Raw genomic sequence first — 19655 nt, 5'->3', positions numbered from 1 at the left:
CAGCGAGAAAAAAAAAGGGAGATGGAGGAAAGAATGGAAAAGTTACGATTGGAAGCGGAAGAAAAGGAAAGAGAATTTGAGTTGAGGAAATTAGAGCTGCAAGCAGCTATGCCGGGGTTCCAACAGGCTGATTTTGGCGGTCAACGAAATGTGGTCAGTGATGCACAGCCACCAAAGTTGCCTGCATTTGTGGATGGTAAGGACGAACTTGATAGTTATTTATTGCGGTTTGAGAGGTTTGCAACGAATGCGAGTTGGCATAGAGATGGATGGGCCACAAAATTGAGTGCGCCGTTGACTGGTAGAGCACTGGAAGTATATTCCAGGATGTCCGACACTGATGCAGTTGACTATGATCGTGTGAAGGTGGCGCTGTTGACAAGATACGATTTCACAGAGGATGGGTACAGGAAGCGATTCCGTGAAATTAAACCTGAAAGTTCTGAGAGTCCTGACCAGTTAATTGTGCAGCTTAAGAATTATTTTGCTAAATGGGTTGAGTTGTCAGGCACTGCAGCAACATATGATGGTGTTACCGACTTGATGGTGAAGGAGCAGTTTATTGGTACCTGTACAAAAGATCTTGCAGTTTATCTTAAAGAAAGAGCACCCAAAGATTTAGATGAGTTGGCAGTGATAGCAAAGCAGTACCTAGTGGCACATGATCGACAGTTATCCACGAAGAACCAGGTGAGGCGTAATGATAATGACACTGCCATGGGTAATACTGATGTGGGACAGGGCAGTAGTATCCAGTGTTTTGTATGTCAGGGTGTTGGTCATCGAGCAGCACAATGTCCATCCCGCGTTACTGATGTTGACCATGGATAAAGCCAAGTTTGCAAATGACCGAGTGATGAGATGGGCGATGTCTCTGCAAGGATATAATCATCGTGTTGAGGATATTCCTGGATTGAGGAACTTTTGAACAGTATAGTAGAATGTTATTAGTTTATGACTGTATTTCATATTTTATTATATTCTACTGTATGTGATTTTCGAATTTATGTACTCAGTTCGATTTGATATATTGTATTGTTGTTTTATTTGAAATTGTTACCGTATTCGTATTATTGACGTCGTTGCTAGTCATGTAATATTATATGTTATAATATTCTTGAGAAGGGAGGCATGTCGCATACGACTTGTTTACCACTTCCGTGTCACTGAGAATGTTCTAGAACCGTACTGTGTCTGGGTGGAATTTTTAGAAACTGGTTGAATAGGTAATGGAACATTCTAGAAATTTGTAGTAAGTTCCAGACTCATTATATATGCTGATGTAATGGTCTATTTATAGACAGTGTGGGTATATATAGGGGAGTTGTTCAGCACTGAGATCAGATCGGAGATCTCGTTGAATTGTGTTGGAGTAACTAGTTATTGGAGGTTTGGAGTTCTACCGAGTCATTGTACTTGATGTTTGCAGAGTATAATAATACCAGTACCAGTTGAAACCTCATCTGTTGACTCCGTGTTCGTATGTTATCATCGCCGCCAGGGAAGTCTTTATGTTACTGTTGCCATTTTGGTATTTGAACCATCACACCTGTACTATACCAATTACGGTAATATTACGGTGCGTGTGACACAGTCCTATACGATACTGGTCCTTCCGAAGGGGCTTCGAAGTCTTCATTTCTTCAGCGTCGTTCATCGGTGCCATACTGTTAACGGTGTTAGTCGTCGAGCGCGGTTTCGTCTCTGCCATGGAGCTGGTTAGTTCGGTTCACTAGAAAGACACCTCTTCGCCATTTCACTTTTCTTCACAGGATGTCAATGTGCGTATGACACAATGCCCGGATTCTCCACCACGTATCAGGGGTAAATTCTTCTCCCTCTGGGTTCTCCACATGTGTCAGGGGGAAACTCGTCTCATTTCTCTATCGCGTCCCCTTGAGGTACGGGATCGGGAAAGTCACTTATACTTTACAGTCAAATAAGACACCCACAACGAAATACGTTTCAGCTCTCGTCTTAGTCGATCAGTCGAGCACTCTATAAGACACAGCGCCCTGAGGAAAAGTCCCCAAGACGATCGCAAGGCTGACCCAAGACTCTTTTAGACTGAGTCAAGGCTCGCTCCAAGTCTCTCCAGGACTGCACTCGACTGCGTCTATCGTGCTGTGCTCCCAAAGACCAACTCAAAACTTTCTTTATTCATTTTCAAAACTCTAACCAATTACAAAACAGTAAAAAGACTCTAGGGCGTAACCTTCAATCATAAAGCCAATCACACTAAGTACTGAATACGTCATATCTTTTGATTAATCGTTCACTACATTAATAACTATGAATATAAACTGTCAGAATGAGTAGTCCAAATAGCGGCGGTTATCTGGTAATTAGTTCCAAATCACTGAGCCATGTTCCGTCCAAAACTTCAAATAGGCCTAAACGATGACAGACATAACACAGCAATTCGCTAATAATCAGTTAATTAAGTCGGTCAACAGATACACAAAAACAAATTCATGACAGTACTGATTACATGTATGTATTTCAATGCAAAATGCTATGGGTGTATTTTAAGCCTGAATTTGAAGCTGATATGCAAACATAAATCTTAGCCTGTACTTGGTGCAGCGTGAACACCGTGGCGAATTAAAGTTACGTTCAGCACGGTAGAAAACAGCGGTTAGTACAGGCTAAGGCAAGTCCAAACTTCTTAAAAATATATACGAATGGTCAGTCATTTGATTATTCAGTGCAGTAACCAGAAAGATGTACGTCACAGTTCCATAACATAAAACCAAAGCAAATTCAGAAAGCGTAGATTGCAGAAAAACCTCACAACTAATTCCGTGTAACTAAACAACGCTGGAATCATGCTCGTAATTGACTAACACGTTTTCAAATGAGATACCTGTACCTCTTTCTTGCTCTATAAGTATTCACGTTGCGCCTCATAATTGAAATGGTGCTACCAAGACAACAATTACGAAATATCACCTTCTATAATTGTATCATATTTTCGGACGAGCTATATTAATTTCGCTTTTGATTGTGCTAAAAATGCGTATAATTATTATTATAGAAAGTGTTATATATTGTCCGTCATGGTCACCGTGACGGGACTCGTTATTTTTTGTGGATTCCAATCTTATTGAAATCTTAAGTAGGTCGAGGCTCTTGTCGCTTTCAATTTCTGTCTGCCACTGACATCATCTCTAAATATATTTCAACTAAGTCTGTTAGGATTTGTCAAAATCCGAGCCCATGTCTGACCTGAAAGCGGTGAGATCTGAACGCTATTATGTCACCAGCGAGTGAAATTAAAAGTGACTGCAACCTCAACCTAGATTGTAGTTTAATTGTCATGTGTCAATCCATGATGAAGACACTGGGTCGTAATTTTGGAAATTAAGAGGAGGAGGTTTCACCTGTAAAATATGAGAGGTGTGTCGTTATTGGAATTGAATGTGTTCAAGTTTCTGAGGAGTTTTGGAGAAAATCTACCACGATACTCTGAATACAATGATAAACATTGCAGATTATGATATCGCAGGGATATTATTGACACAATATTTATGAAATTTATAAATATTTATAAAAATATGAAGGAAACATGTGAAAGATACATTCTGACATTATATTCATTTGTTTTCACTAGCTTTCACGGACATTTGCTTTCATATAAAATATTTATAAATTTCAAATTGGGATTGAAAACAACCTGTGGTCAGTAAAACTTTCACGTCTCCTTCGACAGTTGCTCGAACTCGCTTTCCCAATTCAAAGTTCTGTGCGAAGCAATAATTATGCTACTAGTACTTGCATTCTTTTAAATTTATTTCAACAAACAAATCGTTGTAATTTCAAGGCTTCTAAACAAATTTGATAGGATCTACCTGTTGCGATTGTAGCATTTAATCACGTTACTAGAAGAACCGCAAAGATTCATGGGTAATGGGCGTTACCGATGAAAGCACTTCTTTGTATTTGAATGAAGGGCGAGAATCTTTCTGGCTAAATGTTTTATAAGTATTTATAAATGTCCATTAAGTAAATTCACACCGGTGTATCAACGTCTTCTAAACTTGTCATTTTCTGAAACCGCTATTTTACGAAAATATTTATATACTAGCAATTACAATTATTGAGAACAATGCGGTACACATGTGTGTTCGATATTACAGAATATGCATTGTCCAGATACTTGAATGTAACCTGTTGTGATCATGGTCCGATCGCATCATTTGGAACCCATTTCCCTGTGGAATTAAATCACGTTTTATCAGAAAAATAAGCGAATAAAAAAAACGGCTTAATACTCCCCATACATACAAGGCGTAACAAAATGTCCTTAAATAGAACTGTACCCGGTATTACAATCTTGAAATGCACAACTAACTAGACAAGAACAAGTAATTCGGTTGATGTGTTTAAAGAAAAATCACAAAATCGAGGACACAATTTGTCCACACTGGGATTGTGGTTCAAACGATGGTGTTGAATTCACTTACTGTAGTCGTTTTCAGTGGGTCTATTGTTAAAATATATCCTCATTCAGCGCATGGGTTAAACTGATTGTATATATTGTTCTTTTCACGATATCAATACCAACTACTGCGTAGTGAAATATTGCGCTGGTTCCACATGCCAAATGTACATCATAATAATTACTATTCACTCAAAATTGACAATGTTGATAGGAATGTGGGTAAGTGGGTATCGAGGTTGGGATCAAGGATGATCGGCTCTAACCAAGGATGAACACTTTGTTAACACAAATCCAGTCGTAGACTATTGTACACTACTAAATAATGCATTGTTTGACGGGGCGCAAAAACTGAACAACATTCTCTCTGGTCACGTGGTCTACACACACAAGGACAAAAACACTGTCGATTTGGAACCCTTTGCACATGACACATGTCGTACTGTCTTTATGCAATCAGAATATGCGTTCATTTGGTCCAATGTTAAACAAAAATTATAGAAAAAATACACACAATTTTGAGTCAATTTGACATTCAAAATACATGGGTTGAATGTCATTTGTCATTGTTCATTAACATATACCTCCGTGGTTGTAGCAATTACAATCAATCTCATTAAACTTTTCGTTTGAACTGGTGACCCTAGAATGTTGTTACGTTTGTTTCAAAACGAGGGCCAATGAACGTTAATATAAGTGTGTTGTTTATCTCTAACTTGTAAAACATAAACAGAACAACACCTTGGAAATTTATGGCCCAGAATGAATCAGGGTTACTCTAACAATAAACATTCTGTGTGTTTTTGGCCCTATCGTCTACCGTTTACAATCAGTAACCCTTGAACCCTTTGTTATGCAAATATCCATTCATTATTAGAATGGTGAAAGTAGCGACAGGCTGCTACGTCACCGGCACATACGGTAATAGCTATACTAGACTGGGATTTGCTTTTATTTGAGGACAGGCATATATAGATGACTACTCTTCTCATTGTCGAGGGTGAAAACGCGTGTATATGTGTAGTGAATTTACCATATTACTATTCTCCACAGCCGAAAAAGGCGTCACTGTGTGTTTCGATGCCTGACATACGGAGAAAGTCACGACAGTAATGGTTGGTTATATTTGGCGTTGTTAAATTGATATCCGTCGGCTGGGTATTACTGGCGATATAGGGCCGAATATACAGGCCCATTAGTACGACAACGCCTGGACACCGCGTCAAAACAACAACTATGGCAGAGATCGTACACTATAACAGTCACTTACAAGAAATAGAGTTGACAACGCCGAGGCAAGGCGGTCTATCGACGACGACCACAAACACAGACGGGACGGACATGATCAACTCACACAACGGTGAAGGAGAGCGAGCTCTGAAAATGTGTTTACCAATGTTTCCGATGTGTTTCGCTGCGACATGCCTCATATTCAACATCGTCATACCAGGATCAGGTATGTACATGTTTATTTGTCTGTCATCACACCCCAAAGTAATTAAATACACATTGTTCATATTTAACGCACTTTTTCTGGGAGAGTATGTTATGATATGGTAGCCATTTTGGGTGGACGCCGGTCATTTGCTAGCAGTGCGACTACTGATCGTAAACATCGACGCGATTCAGTGTAAATGCCCCTCAATAACACCTGCTTGCGCCGCGCATGGCTAGTATTCGTAAAAAACACGTTTTGTCATTACCGAAATATTATTTGTATTTGTAATAGTCGTATAGCGGGTTACTCTCTGATAAAATCTGTGTTGCTATTAAATGTAAATCGACTACAACATTAAGAATAGATAGATCGCCCATCGTTCTATGATAAAACACTATCTGTTTCGTCAAATCTCGACAATATATACTAAAACCTTACGCTCGCCCCACTGTACATGTAATTATGTTTTTGGCATATGCACTCAGAACTCTCAATAGGTCTAATTTATATGTCTTTAAAATATAGAAGCATTGTCCATTTGTTCACTTGAAATACACGTTTAAATATACATTGAAATAAATTACGGAAATTTTGAATAAATTCTTACTAGCGTTTATTATATTCAATACAGTCAGCAACACATTGCATTCGATTCAATTTCATTTTTTTATACTTTTTCGTCAACTGATTATTGATCATTAGGTAATATGAAATAATGTATTTAAAAAAAAATATTTGGCTCGCCTCATGAGATTTTTTATGCACAAACATTGTCAAGTGAGAACTGGAATTTCTAGAAATGCGCTTACATAATCTGGTTGTATAACGTAAAACGTAATTTATTCACTTGGTCTCCAGCACGGTTAAATTAAAACAAGCCGTGCAATATCGAGAGAATATCAACCACTTCTTACGTCACACTGTGTTGATTTCAATGTGTTTCAATTTGACAGGAAACAATAATACAAACCCTATATGACGTTTCTATCAAGATACAATATCCAAAAATTAATAAAAAAATACCCAATTATCCAGACTGTCCATTCAATTGTTGGGGGAGATGTGAATCAAGATACAAAAAAAAAATGGTTGGGCTTACGCAGTTACTATGGCCAGTATGCCTATGGAGAGAAATAGAAAAATGATTTCATCGCCTTAAAATAGCAGTCTTTTCATATGCATATGTTAGTGAAAAATGTATGTTTTTCTAAGCAGATCATCGCCTCTTTTATTATAAGTACGTTCATAATTATAATTCGAGACACGGATTAAAATGAGTTATAAGGGCGAATTGTCATATGTTTACATTCACACTGGTCATTGGTAATATAACGACTCGTGTATTTATTAATTCGAATCGCTGATCTAGAAATTCAGGTGGGAATAATAAATAACATCGCTAGTTTTTTTTTTCAATTCGTATACTGACGTGTAACATACCCCGCTGAGACCAAACGTCTCACAGTGTAAGTGTATAACCTTTATGCCTTTCGTTGAAAGGCTTCACGTGCGTATATGGAACATGATCTGGTGTTACCATGGAGACAATTAAGAATAATGAAGATACTTAAACGATATTAAAATTCAAATTTAAAACATTCACATATACACGTGAATTATGTTATTATATGAAATTACGATAAAACAGTGACAACACAAATAAGGTAATATGATAATTAACCTCTATTTAATAATACAGATTTTTGAATGGTAGATTTACTCTGACGTTGCGGGTTAGCACAGATGGTTTTAAATACAAAAAGAGACAACGTTCGGATTTAGTAGTACTGTTGATTTTGAACCACATTTTCAGTCATAAAACAAAGCTTGTATATATCATCTTTTGAAAATAATAACATTACCCGCGTGTTGGCAACATTTGTACTTCGTGCATTTAACACTAGACACACTATACTGGGGTAAATGTTTTCTGTTTTCTAATTATTGTATTATTCATTACTGTATAAACAAAATATTTTCTTATGGACATGGGGATGGAAGGACGGATAATGTATACAATGCATTTCGTCTTAATACTCGATAGTACTGTGAGTTGTGTCCACACATAGTACTGTGAGGTGTATCCACACATAGTACTGTGAGGTGTATCCACACATAGTACTGTGAGGTGCATCCACACATAGTACTGTGAGGTGTATCCACACATAGTACTGTGAGGTGCATCCACACATAGTACTGTGAGGTGCATCCACACATAGTACTGTGAGGTGCATCCACACATAGTACTGTGAGGTGCATCCACACATAGTACTGTGAGGTGTATCCACACATAGTACTGTGAGGTGCATCCACACATAGTACTGTGAGGTGTATCCACACATAGTACTGTGAGGTGCATCCACACATAGTACTGTGAGTTGTGTCCACACATAGTACTGTGAGGTGTATCCACACATAGTACTGTGAGGTGTATCCACACATAGTACTGTGAGGTGCATCCACACATAGTACTGTGAGGTGCATCCACACATAGTACTGTGAGGTGCATCCACACATAGTACTGTGAGGTGTATCCACACAAAGTACTGTGAGGTGTATCCACACATAGTACTGTGAGGTGCATCCACACATAGTACTGTGAGGTGTATCCACACATAGTACTGTGAGGTATATCCACACATAGTACTGTGAGGTGTATCCATTCGTAGTACTGTGAGGTGTATCCACACATAGTACTGTGAGGTGCATCCACACATAGTACTGTGAGGTGTATCCACACAAAGTACTGTGAGGTGTATCCACACATAGTACTGTGAGGTGCATCCACACATAGTACTGTGAGGTGTATCCACACAAAGTACTGTGAGGTGTATCCACACATAGTACTGTGAGGTGCATCCACACATAGTACTGTGAGGTGTATCCACACATAGTACTGTGAGGTGTATCCACACATAGTACTGTGAGGTGTATCCATACGTAGTACTGTGAGGTGTATCCACACATAGTACTGTGAGGTATATCCACACATAGTACTGTGAGGTGTATCCACACATAGTACTGTGAGGTGCATCCACACATAGTACTGTGAGGTGCATCCACACATAGTACTGTGAGGTGCATCCACACATAGTACTGTGAGGTGTATCCACACATAGTACTGTGAGGTACATCCACACATAGTACTGTGAGGTGTATCCACACATAGTACTGTGAGGTACATCCACACATAGTACTGTGAGGTGTATCCACACATAGTACTGTGAGGTGCATCCACACATAGTACTGTGAGGTGTATCCACACAAAGTACTGTGAGGTGTATCCACACATAGTACTGTGAGGTGTATCCACACATAGTACTGTGAGGTGCATCCACATATAGTACTGTGAGGTGCATCCGCACATAGTACTGTGAGGTATATCCACACATAGTACTGTGAGGTGTATCCACACATAGTACTGTGAGGTGTATCCACACATAGTACTGTGAGGTGCATCCACACATAGTACTGTGAGGTGTATCCACACAAAGTACTGTGAGGTGTATCCACACATAGTACTGTGAGGTGCATCCACACATAGTACTGTGAGGTACATCCACACATAGTACTGTGAGGTGCATCCACACATAGTACTGTGAGGTGCATCCACACATAGTACTGTGAGGTGCATCCACACATAGTACTGTGAGGTGCATCCACACATAGTACTGTGAGGTGCATCCACACATAGTACTGTGAGGTGTATCCACACAAAGTACTGTGAGGTGTATCCACACATAGTACTGTGAGGTCTTGGAATCGCCTCACACATAACAGATCTGTTTGATGCATAATAGATACAGCAGAACGAGTCACCTCACATATACTAAAAGAAATATCTAACGTAATTGCCTGCTGCTGTAGACAGGTCACGATTTTGGTCGATTATGTATATCCGAGTATATATCAATGGACGACGATACTTTTCCAAATTTAAAATAAGTATTAGGTTTCTTCACTATGTATAACTTTCTCCTCGACGTGAGAAATCGACATAGTTAAACATGGCGCCTGGAGCTATCGTATCAAAATAGAAATAACAAGATACAAGATAGTGAGAACACGGGCATTAGTAAAAGCAGGTTTATAACCCATGTGCATATGTATATATATTTAATTATTTGTTTGTGTATGTTTGTTTGTTTGTTTGTTTGTTTATTTATTTAAAATTGAATTTGTCAGGTCTAAAAGAATTTCTATCATTAGCCTCCGTTGTTCGGGCAAATACATATTTTTTTTTTAACGACAGCAAAAACCTTGCGTGTCGAAAAATTATCGAAGAGGTTTTGAGATTACATTAACGTGATTAATTTGACAGACATACCCCTCATACTTCATATGATTTCTAAGGATCACAGTACTTATATCATATACACAAATAGATTGTAAAATATCTGCCATTATGAACTGAATTCATTAAAAAAGTAAAAAGATTGTACAGAATCGACAGAGTGGAATTTAGGTCACAGCAGGTGAAATATAACGCACATTAAATGAACCGATACAACGAACACTGTCGTCTCGTATATTTCTCACACGGAATACAACAAAGGGTATCAAAATAACTCCATGTACAATACTATTTCCAGCGGCACAAAATATGCGACCATAGATAGTTCCGTTTCCATATTTCAGTGTCTATGTAACCTTATTTTTGTACAGTCTTTAAAACGAATCGGCCATTTCTCAGCCATTTTACTATCACGAACACACCGATTCCATCTGTATTGTATCCCCGCTCCCTTCCCAAATAAAACTTCTCTCTCTTAAACTGAATAAAATACACTGGATTGTAAAATATATATTTGTATTCAGTTTAAGTATATATATATATATATATATATATATATATATATCGATATATTTACATACATTACGTATCCATGGTGACATGGTCTTTGTGTTTACTGTAAATGTAATATTTGGATTCAAATTGATAAAACCGATACAAAGAATGGCTAATTTACTTTTTGTGTGAGAGCAGAACGTCACGTATGAAATTGCACCGAATAAGCGACAGGGTGAATTCTATGTTAATCGATGTAAGCATGTTCTGCGTGCGTGATTAGACGTATACATACACCCCAGGCATACAACACAAGTTTCGTCACGCCGCGTCAACGGGCATCTCCAAAACACGATACTTTAGGCTACACCGATTTAATTTTATGGATGACATCCGAGCGCGCATTAGTTTTCGCCTGTTCTCAAAAAAAAAAAAAAAAAAAAAATCTCCAACGACGAGTCTCCACAGATCGGTTTTCTGTCCGGAACTTGCCGACTCATATTGTCGCAAAGCGCCGACTTGTCGTAAAACTACCTCAAAACCAAACTCCGCACAGTTAGATGCGCGTTACGTAAAGCGCAGAGACCTATGGGAAAGAGATTGCCTCAAAAAATGCAAATTTTGCCATAAATGATCCAACATGGCGACCACACCACCAAAATACGTGAGCATAAAAGTTCAGAGGTGAAACGGAGGGATTGTTGTAGACTGGTACGCAATTGACGTTGGCCAGGGAGACGTTTACACAGCTATACGAGAGGTCGGTAGCGGCAAGCGAGTTTCGCCCAGACAACTTTGAGAACATATTGTCCACAGTGGCTGTCCCGCGTTTCTTCTGCAATGATGAGAGAAATGGGAGAGGAGTGGAGGTGTATGGTGGCCTAAAAGTCGGTCAGGCGACAAATCAGTTCGGTTGCTTTGTCCGCATTGAAGTCGACAAAACTGCAACGAAAGCAGCAGAAGCTCCTTGGCCGAAGTCCCCTTACGGGGTGAAGAAAAGTTTATTATTATTTTGTTTTTCATTTTCTGATTCGGATAATTTGCTTGCATACACCATCAGTAATATTTTGATCATATGACGCATTTTCATCAAGATACATGTACATAATTTTCTGCATCCAAATTTTGTTGACTCTCTGTTGGTGTTTTTTTTCAATATCGAGCCTCTTATAATTTGTTACATAGTTGAAGTAGTTCTAGAGCATTTGTGTCTACACTTAGTCTATCTGAAGTGTCACTTTAAAAGCTGTAGTCTGAATGTCAAAGAAGTTAATTTCCAGGTTGCTGTTGACAAACTTATTGTTCATTTTTAATTATTTTTTTTTCAATACAACACAGTAAGTTTTTCTTTATTATTGAGTTGATGTGTATGCCTTTGGCAAAGCTAACATCTGCCTTATCCTCTTGCCTTTTCAAAATCAAAGGTGATGATACCTGTGACAGTAATACAGTACGAAATGTGTACATCAGCATGTGCCTCCTACAAATGAAGACTTGTTGTTTTTTTGATATACTGTGGTTAAATTCGTAATAATAGCTCCGTAGTCCTGTGGTTTTAGCAGCTTTTTTTTTTGGCTATTTTTTTTTCGCCCTCTCGCATTAGTTTTGGGGTCTTCAGAGGATGTCATCCATAAAATTAAATCAGTGTGGCCTTACATTAAAAAAAAAAAAAAACGTTTCACGTCACACAGTTGTTTTTTTGATACACTGTGGTTAAATTCGTAATAATAGCTCCGTAGTCCTGTGGTTTTAGCAGCTTTTTTTTTTTTGGCCATTTTTTTTTCGCCCTCTCGCATTAGTTTTGGGGTCTTCAGAGGATGTCATCCATAAAATTAAATCAGTGTGGCCTTACATTAAAAAAAAAAAAAAAACGTTTCACGTCACACAGCGCAGCCATTGTAAAGTAAATTCCGACCTGACTGTACTGATGGCGGTGATCCTGTAACGGTGCAACACTTACAACACTATAATATTATTATTAATGTGAATTTAAAATTCACCACGTGTAAAATATGCAATAAGTTTAATGGCTAAACACAAATAAAATATATACAATTCGTTTCGCATTATTCACTTCTCTTGTATATTGCATTTCTGGCAACCTGTGAAAGGAGACGTTTAATAATATACTCTGTTAGTTACGAAACAAGTCTGTGTATTTGTAGTTGTCGTACAAGAAATGAGTATTCATTATTGTTATTATTTCATATTATTATAATATTCCAACTAATTATATACCATGGTGGAAACTACACTGGTACACTTTGTTGTATTTCACTATGAGAATTCAAACAACAATAAATAAAGGAAACATAAGCTATGGACATTTCAAAGCTGTCAACAGAACTAATGGTCCGCACGTTACATTACTATGTATTTTCGTTACAGACTACATTATAACATCAGTTATTTCAATAGCTATGTCACACACTAAAACACACTAACGTTTAGTTTAATCTCAATTATATTACAGGGAGTATCCTTGCTGCATTTGGAGCCTTGTTTTGTTGCAATAAAACCTCATTTGGTCTAAGAGCGGCGCATTTTTGTTTCAATTTCTGGTGTGGTATATTCCAGTTAGCGTTCGCCATTCTCATAGTGGGATGGATATGGAGCGTTCTATGGGGACTTATGTATGTAGGTTTTGCACGTAAGTATCACTTAATATGTTCTAGAACAGTGACGTCATATTCGTATTGTTTAAAGTGCTTTTACTTTTATTGATTCTTGGCCTCACCCCTTTTCAAGTTAAATTATAGAAATCAATCTTCATTTAGAATATAGATATTTTTTTTTTCTCATTTTGAACTGCTTTTGCACAATTATGTTATTATTCTGCTCAGAACCGAATCTCGTAATTAGAATACTAATAACTGATAGATAAATAATTGTGTTGTGTTAATTAAGGAATAATGAGTAATAAATTCCTATTTAGTACGTCTGTTAAATAAAAATACCATTTATAATCATTTACCCAGGAGGATCTACACATAGGAGATAGTGATGTCGGGTCACGTGTGTATTAACTTTTTAAAAAAAGTATATAATATAATGCCGTAAATATAGAGTACATATACATGAATAGGATTTGCAAATAGCGTGTTCTGACTCCAAGTCAGATGTAATGTTCTCCACACAGTAATCGACCCACTTTGAGCATGGAACAACTAACTATCCTAATGTTTTTGTGATTGTGTACTTACATGTAATGTAAGTGGGTACTGACTGGGAATAGATCATTTGTAGCGATACAATACACATCACGGAAACGAAAGTAATTTTCAAGACCTTCGTGATGTCGAGTTTTGATCAGTTTTCAAATTGATAGATGCATGTGTTCAACTGCGATTGTCGAAGACTTACATAGTGAGTGTACACCCATTGCGCACAGCATAATTCATTAACGGATTGACAATACACGACAGTGCTACATTTTGCTGGGTTTCATTACTGTCGTCATATCGCGTCATATTCAATACGGATTCCATGCTACATGTACATATGCAACGCGTGTATAATATGCTGTTTGGTTACACAACATTCGAACGGGCTACACGACAATACTGATTTATATGAAATACTGTATCTACCATGTTTATAGCAAATTGCAATTACTGCCAATTACTGTACCCAGGGCCAATGGTTCGTGGTATATTGCAATTACTGCCAATTACTGTACCCAGGGCCAATGGTTCGTGGTATATTGCAATTACTGCCAATTACTGTACCCAGGGCCAATGGTTCGTGGTATATTGCAATTACTACCTGTTACTTTAACCAGGGCCAATGGTTTGTGGCATATTGCAATTACTGCCAATTACTGTACCCAGGGCCAATGGTTCGTGGTATATTACAATTACTACCTGTTACTTTAACCAGGACCAATGGTTCGTGGTATATTGCAATTACTACCTGTTACTGTACCCAGGACCAATGGTTCGTGGTATATTGCAATTACTGCCAATTACTGTACCCAGGGCCAATGGTTCGTGGTATATTGCAATTACTACCTGTTACTTTAACCAGGACCAATGGTTCGTGGTATATTGCAATTACTACCTGTTACTTTAACCAGGACCAATGGTTCGTGGTATATTGCAATTACTGCCAATTACTGTACCCAGGGCCAATGGTTCGTGGTATATTGCAATTACTACCTGTTACTTTAACCAGGACCAATGGTTCGTGGTATATTGCAATTACTACCTGTTACTGTATCCAGGGCCAATGGTTCGTGGTATATTGCAATTACTGCCAATTACTGTACCCATGACCAATGATTCGTGGTATATTGCAATTACTACCTGTTACTTTAACCAGGACCAATGGTTCGTGGTATATTGCAATTACTACCTGTTACTTTAACCAGGGCCAATGGTTCGTGGTATATTGCAATTACTACCTGTTACTTTAATCAGGACCAATGGTTCGTGGTATATTGCAATTACTGCCAATTACTGTACCCAGGGCCAATGGTTCGTGGCATATTGCAATTACTACCTGTTACTTTAACCAGGACCAATGGTTCGTGGTATATTGCAATTACTACCTGTTACTTTAATCAGGACCAATGGTTCGTGGTATATTGCAATTACTGCCAATTACTGTACCCAGGGCCAATGGTTCGTGGCATATTGCAATTACTACCTGTTACTTTAACCAGGACCAATGGTTCGTGGTATAATGCAATTACTACCTGTTACTTTAACCAGGGCCAATGGTTCGTGGTATATTGCAATTACTACCTGTTACTTTAACCAGGACCAATGGTTCGTGGTATATTGCAATTACTACCTGTTACTTTAACCAGGGCCAATGGTTCGTGGTATATTGCAATTACTACCTGTTACTGTACCCAGGGCCAATGGTTCGTGGTATATTGCAATTACTACCTGTTACTTTAACCAGGGCCAATGGTTTGTGGTATATTGCAATTACTGCCAATTACTGTACCCAGGGCCAATGGTTCGTGGCATATTGCAATTACTACCTGTTACTTTAACCAGGACCAATGGTTCGTGGTATATTGCAATTACTGCCAATTACTGTACCCAGGGCCAATGGTTCGTGGCATATTGCAATTACTACCTGTTACTTTAACCAGGACCAATGGTTCGTGGTATATTGCAATTACTACCTGTTACTTTAACCAGGGCCAATGGTTCGTGGTATATTGCAATTACTACCTGTTACTTTAATCAGGACCAATGGTTCGTGGTATATTGCAATTACTGCCAATTACTGTACCCATGACCAATGATTCGTGGTATATTGCAATTACTACCTGTTACTTTAACCAGGACCAATGGTTCGTGGTATATTGCAATTACTGCCAATTACTGTACCCAGGGCCAATGGTTCGTGGCATATTGCAATTACTACCTGTTACTTTAACCAGGACCAATGGTTCGTGGTATATTGCAATTACTACCTGTTACTTTAACCAGGGCCAATGGTTCGTGGTATATTGCAATTACTGCCAATTACTGTACCCAGGGCCAATGGTTCGTGGCATATTGCAATTACTACCTGTTACTTTAACCAGGACCAATGGTTCGTGGTATAATGCAATTACTACCTGTTACTTTAACCAGGGCCAATGGTTCGTGGTATATTGCAATTACTACCTGTTACTTTAACCAGGACCAATGGTTCGTGGTATATTGCAATTACTACCTGTTACTTTAACCAGGGCCAATGGTTCGTGGTATATTGCAATTACTACCTGTTACTGTACCCAGGGCCAATGGTTCGTGGTATATTGCAATTACTACCTGTTACTTTAACCAGGGCCAATGGTTCGTGGTATATTGCAATTACTGCCAATTACTGTACCCAGGGCCAATGGTTCGTGGCATATTGCAATTACTACCTGTTACTTTAACCAGGACCAATGGTTCGTGGTATATTGCAATTACTACCTGTTACTTTAACCAGGAACAATGGTTCGTGGTATATTGCAATTACTGCCAATTACTGTACCCAGGGCCAATGGTTCGTGGCATATTGCAATTACTACCTGTTACTTTAACCAGGACCAATGGTTCGTGGTATATTGCAATTACTACCTGTTACTTTAACCAGGGCCAATGGTTCGTGGTATATTGCAATTACTACCTGTTACTTTAATCAGGACCAATGGTTCGTGGTATATTGCAATTACTGCCAATTACTGTACCCAGAGCCAATGGTTCGTGGCATATTGCAATTACTACGTGTTACTTTAACCAGGACCAATGGTTCGTGGTATATTGCAATTACTACCTGTTACTTTAATCAGGACCAATGGTTCGTGGTATATTGCAATTACTGCCAATTACTGTACCCAGGGCCAATGGTTCGTGGCATATTGCAATTACTACCTGTTACTTTAACCAGGACCAATGGTTCGTGGTATAATGCAATTACTACCTGTTACTTTAACCAGGGCCAATGGTTCGTGGTATATTGCAATTACTACCTGTTACTTTAACTAGGACCAATGGTTCGTGGTATATTGCAATTACTACCTGTTACTTTAACCAGGGCCAATGGTTCGTGGTATATTGCAATTACTACCTGTTACTGTACCCAGGGCCAATGGTTCGTGGTATATTGCAATTACTACCTGTTACTTTAACCAGGGCCAATGGTTCGTGGTATATTGCAATTACTGCCAATTACTGTACCCAGGGCCAATGGTTCGTGGCATATTGCAATTACTACCTGTTACTTTAACCAGGACCAATGGTTCGTGGTATATTGCAATTACTACCTGTTACTTTAACCAGGGCCAATGGTTCGTGGCATATTGCAATTACTGCCAATTACTGTACCCAGGGCCAATGGTTCGTGGTATATTGCAATTACTACCTGTTACTTTAACCAGGGCCAATGGTTCGTGGTATATTGCAATTACTACCTGTTACTTTAACCAGGACCAATGGTTCGTGGTATATTGCAATTACTACCTGTTACTTTAACCAGGGCCAATGATTCGTGGTATATTGCAATTACTACCAATTACTGTACCCAGGGCCAATGGTTCGTGGCATATTGCAATTACTACCTGTTACTTTAACCAGGGCCAATGGTTCGTGGTATATTGCAATTACTACCTGTTACTTTAACCAGGGCCAATGGTTCGTGGCATATTGCAATTACTGCCAATTACTGTACCCAGGGCCAATGGTTCGTGGTATATTGCAATTACTACCTGTAACTTTAACCAGGGCCAATGGTTCGTGGTATATTGCAATTGCTGCCAGTTAATGTACCCAGTTACTGTGTTTTTTTTATTGTCCCACTTATGTTCCACATGTTTTCTTTACATTATTACATATCATTTTCTCCAAATCTACTAGCCGAATAGTTTATACATATTTTGAAACCTCAATCAGAAAAAGTCCCATATCTTACATGTGTTGAATAGAAAGTGTAGAATTGAGTCAGGTTGATCTAATATAATATGCATTGTAATTATTTATAGTTGATGATGACGAAAAAGATGAATATGGAGCTAGTCGATCTAGAAGAAATAACGTCCGTCCACATCCTGCCACCGTTTATCCTTATCCGCCCATGGCCTCGCCACCTCCACCGCCTGGATCGCCTCCGCCGTCATTGCGTCCAGGTAGTCCTCCTCCTTCTTATAACGAAGCTATGCAGTTCGAACCGCCAACTGAGGAAGCTCTTGTTGCCGTCCAAAATAGATACGGACATTTTACAACTGTCAGTATCCCTCCGCCGTCACAGACTATTTACTACTCTGAAAACGGTGCCCAGACTTCCAGCCAATCAACGACAGATCCACCCGTGGATTTCCACACTCCTGGACAAGTGCCTACAGAAACGACATAGTCGGAACAATGACGAAAAAGTACAACTGGGGGAAAGACTATCTATGGAACAATATTTTTTTATATAAAACATATATTTAAAAAAATATGAAACAGTGATATCAGACATATTGTAACCAGTCATCAGTGGAGGAACTTTATCTTTAGGATTACATCTCGGCAACATAGCAGTGGACAGTGGAGTCACTTCCACTCAAGGTCCATGCATTGGTACCCATGTTACAGCTGTCGCCTTTTGTAAAAACCGAGAATGTTTTTTTTTATATACAATGATTTTATTTGCAGCAAAGGAACATATGCATGTCATGGTCTACATATAGTAGTACGAAAGGTCTGAACAACTCTTGTTGTCATCATTTCTATATCAACCCGCTACATGTCAATAATTCCCTCAATAGCCACATACAATTACCAACCCGCCATATTCCAACGTTCATCGACAATATCTACTTACATATATAATAACTTCATTGCACTGCCACCTTGTCCAATAATCTCTACATATCGACACATAACATTCCCATACACAGTATCTCATCAAATTTACATATTCATTCCATACTCTCCACATACATTTATCAACCCACGGAAACCCACGCCACCGTCATAGCACCCACATGTACACACACATTCAAGGAAACCCACGCCACCCTCATAGCACCCACATGTAAACATACATCCAAGGAAACCCACAACACCCTCATAGCACCCACATGTACACATACATCCAAGGAAACCCACGACACCCTCATAGCGCCCACACATACATCCAAGGAAACCCACGACACCCTCATAGCACCCACATGTACACATACATCCAAGGAAACCCACGGCACCCTCATAGCGCCCACACGTACACATACATCCAAGGAAACCCACGACACCCTCATAGCGCCCACACGTACACATACATCCAAGGAAACCCACGACACCCTCATAGCACCCACATGTACACACACATCCAAGGAAACCCACGCCACCCTCATAGCACCCACATGTACACATACATCCAAGGAAACCCACGACACCCTCATAGCACCCACACATACATCCCCAAAAAACCACGACACCCTCATACTGCCCACATGTACACATACATCCAATGAAACCCACGACACCCTCATAGCGCCCACACGTACACATACATCC

At 39.0% G+C, this 19655-nt stretch overlaps 1 protein-coding gene across 1 annotated transcript; it reads left to right on the top strand.

The window, feature by feature from the left end:
- Positions 1–5353: 5353 nt before the first annotated feature.
- On the top strand, positions 5354–18599 carry LOC102809471 (uncharacterized). The gene is made up of 3 exons (XM_006824320.3): positions 5354–5897; positions 13142–13318; positions 18137–18599. The coding sequence occupies exons 1-3, from the start codon at positions 5678–5680 to the stop codon at positions 18505–18507; spliced, it is 768 nt and encodes a 255-aa protein (XP_006824383.1). The 5' UTR covers positions 5354–5677; the 3' UTR covers positions 18508–18599.
- Positions 18600–19655: the final 1056 nt, after the last annotated feature.

This window comes from Saccoglossus kowalevskii, chromosome 16, assembly GCF_978046115.1.
Source record: "Saccoglossus kowalevskii chromosome 16, keSacKowa6.1, whole genome shotgun sequence".
NCBI lineage: Eukaryota > Metazoa > Hemichordata > Enteropneusta > Harrimaniidae > Saccoglossus > Saccoglossus kowalevskii.
Note: the sequence above shows the minus strand (reverse complement) of the source record. Positions and strands in the feature narration are given on the sequence as shown.

What these genes read in the sequence shown, in the direction of transcription:
- LOC102809471 (XM_006824320.3), top strand. Translation starts at nt 5,678, where the DNA reads ATGGCAGAGATCGTACACTATAACAGTCACTTACAAGAAATAGAGTTG. An exon ending in CATCGTCATACCAGGATCAG is followed by an intron (nt 5,898 to 13,141) that starts GTATGTACATGT and finishes ATTATATTACAG; the next exon opens with GGAGTATCCTTGCTGCATTT. An exon ending in TATGTATGTAGGTTTTGCAC is followed by an intron (nt 13,319 to 18,136) that starts GTAAGTATCACT and finishes AATTATTTATAG; the next exon opens with TTGATGATGACGAAAAAGAT.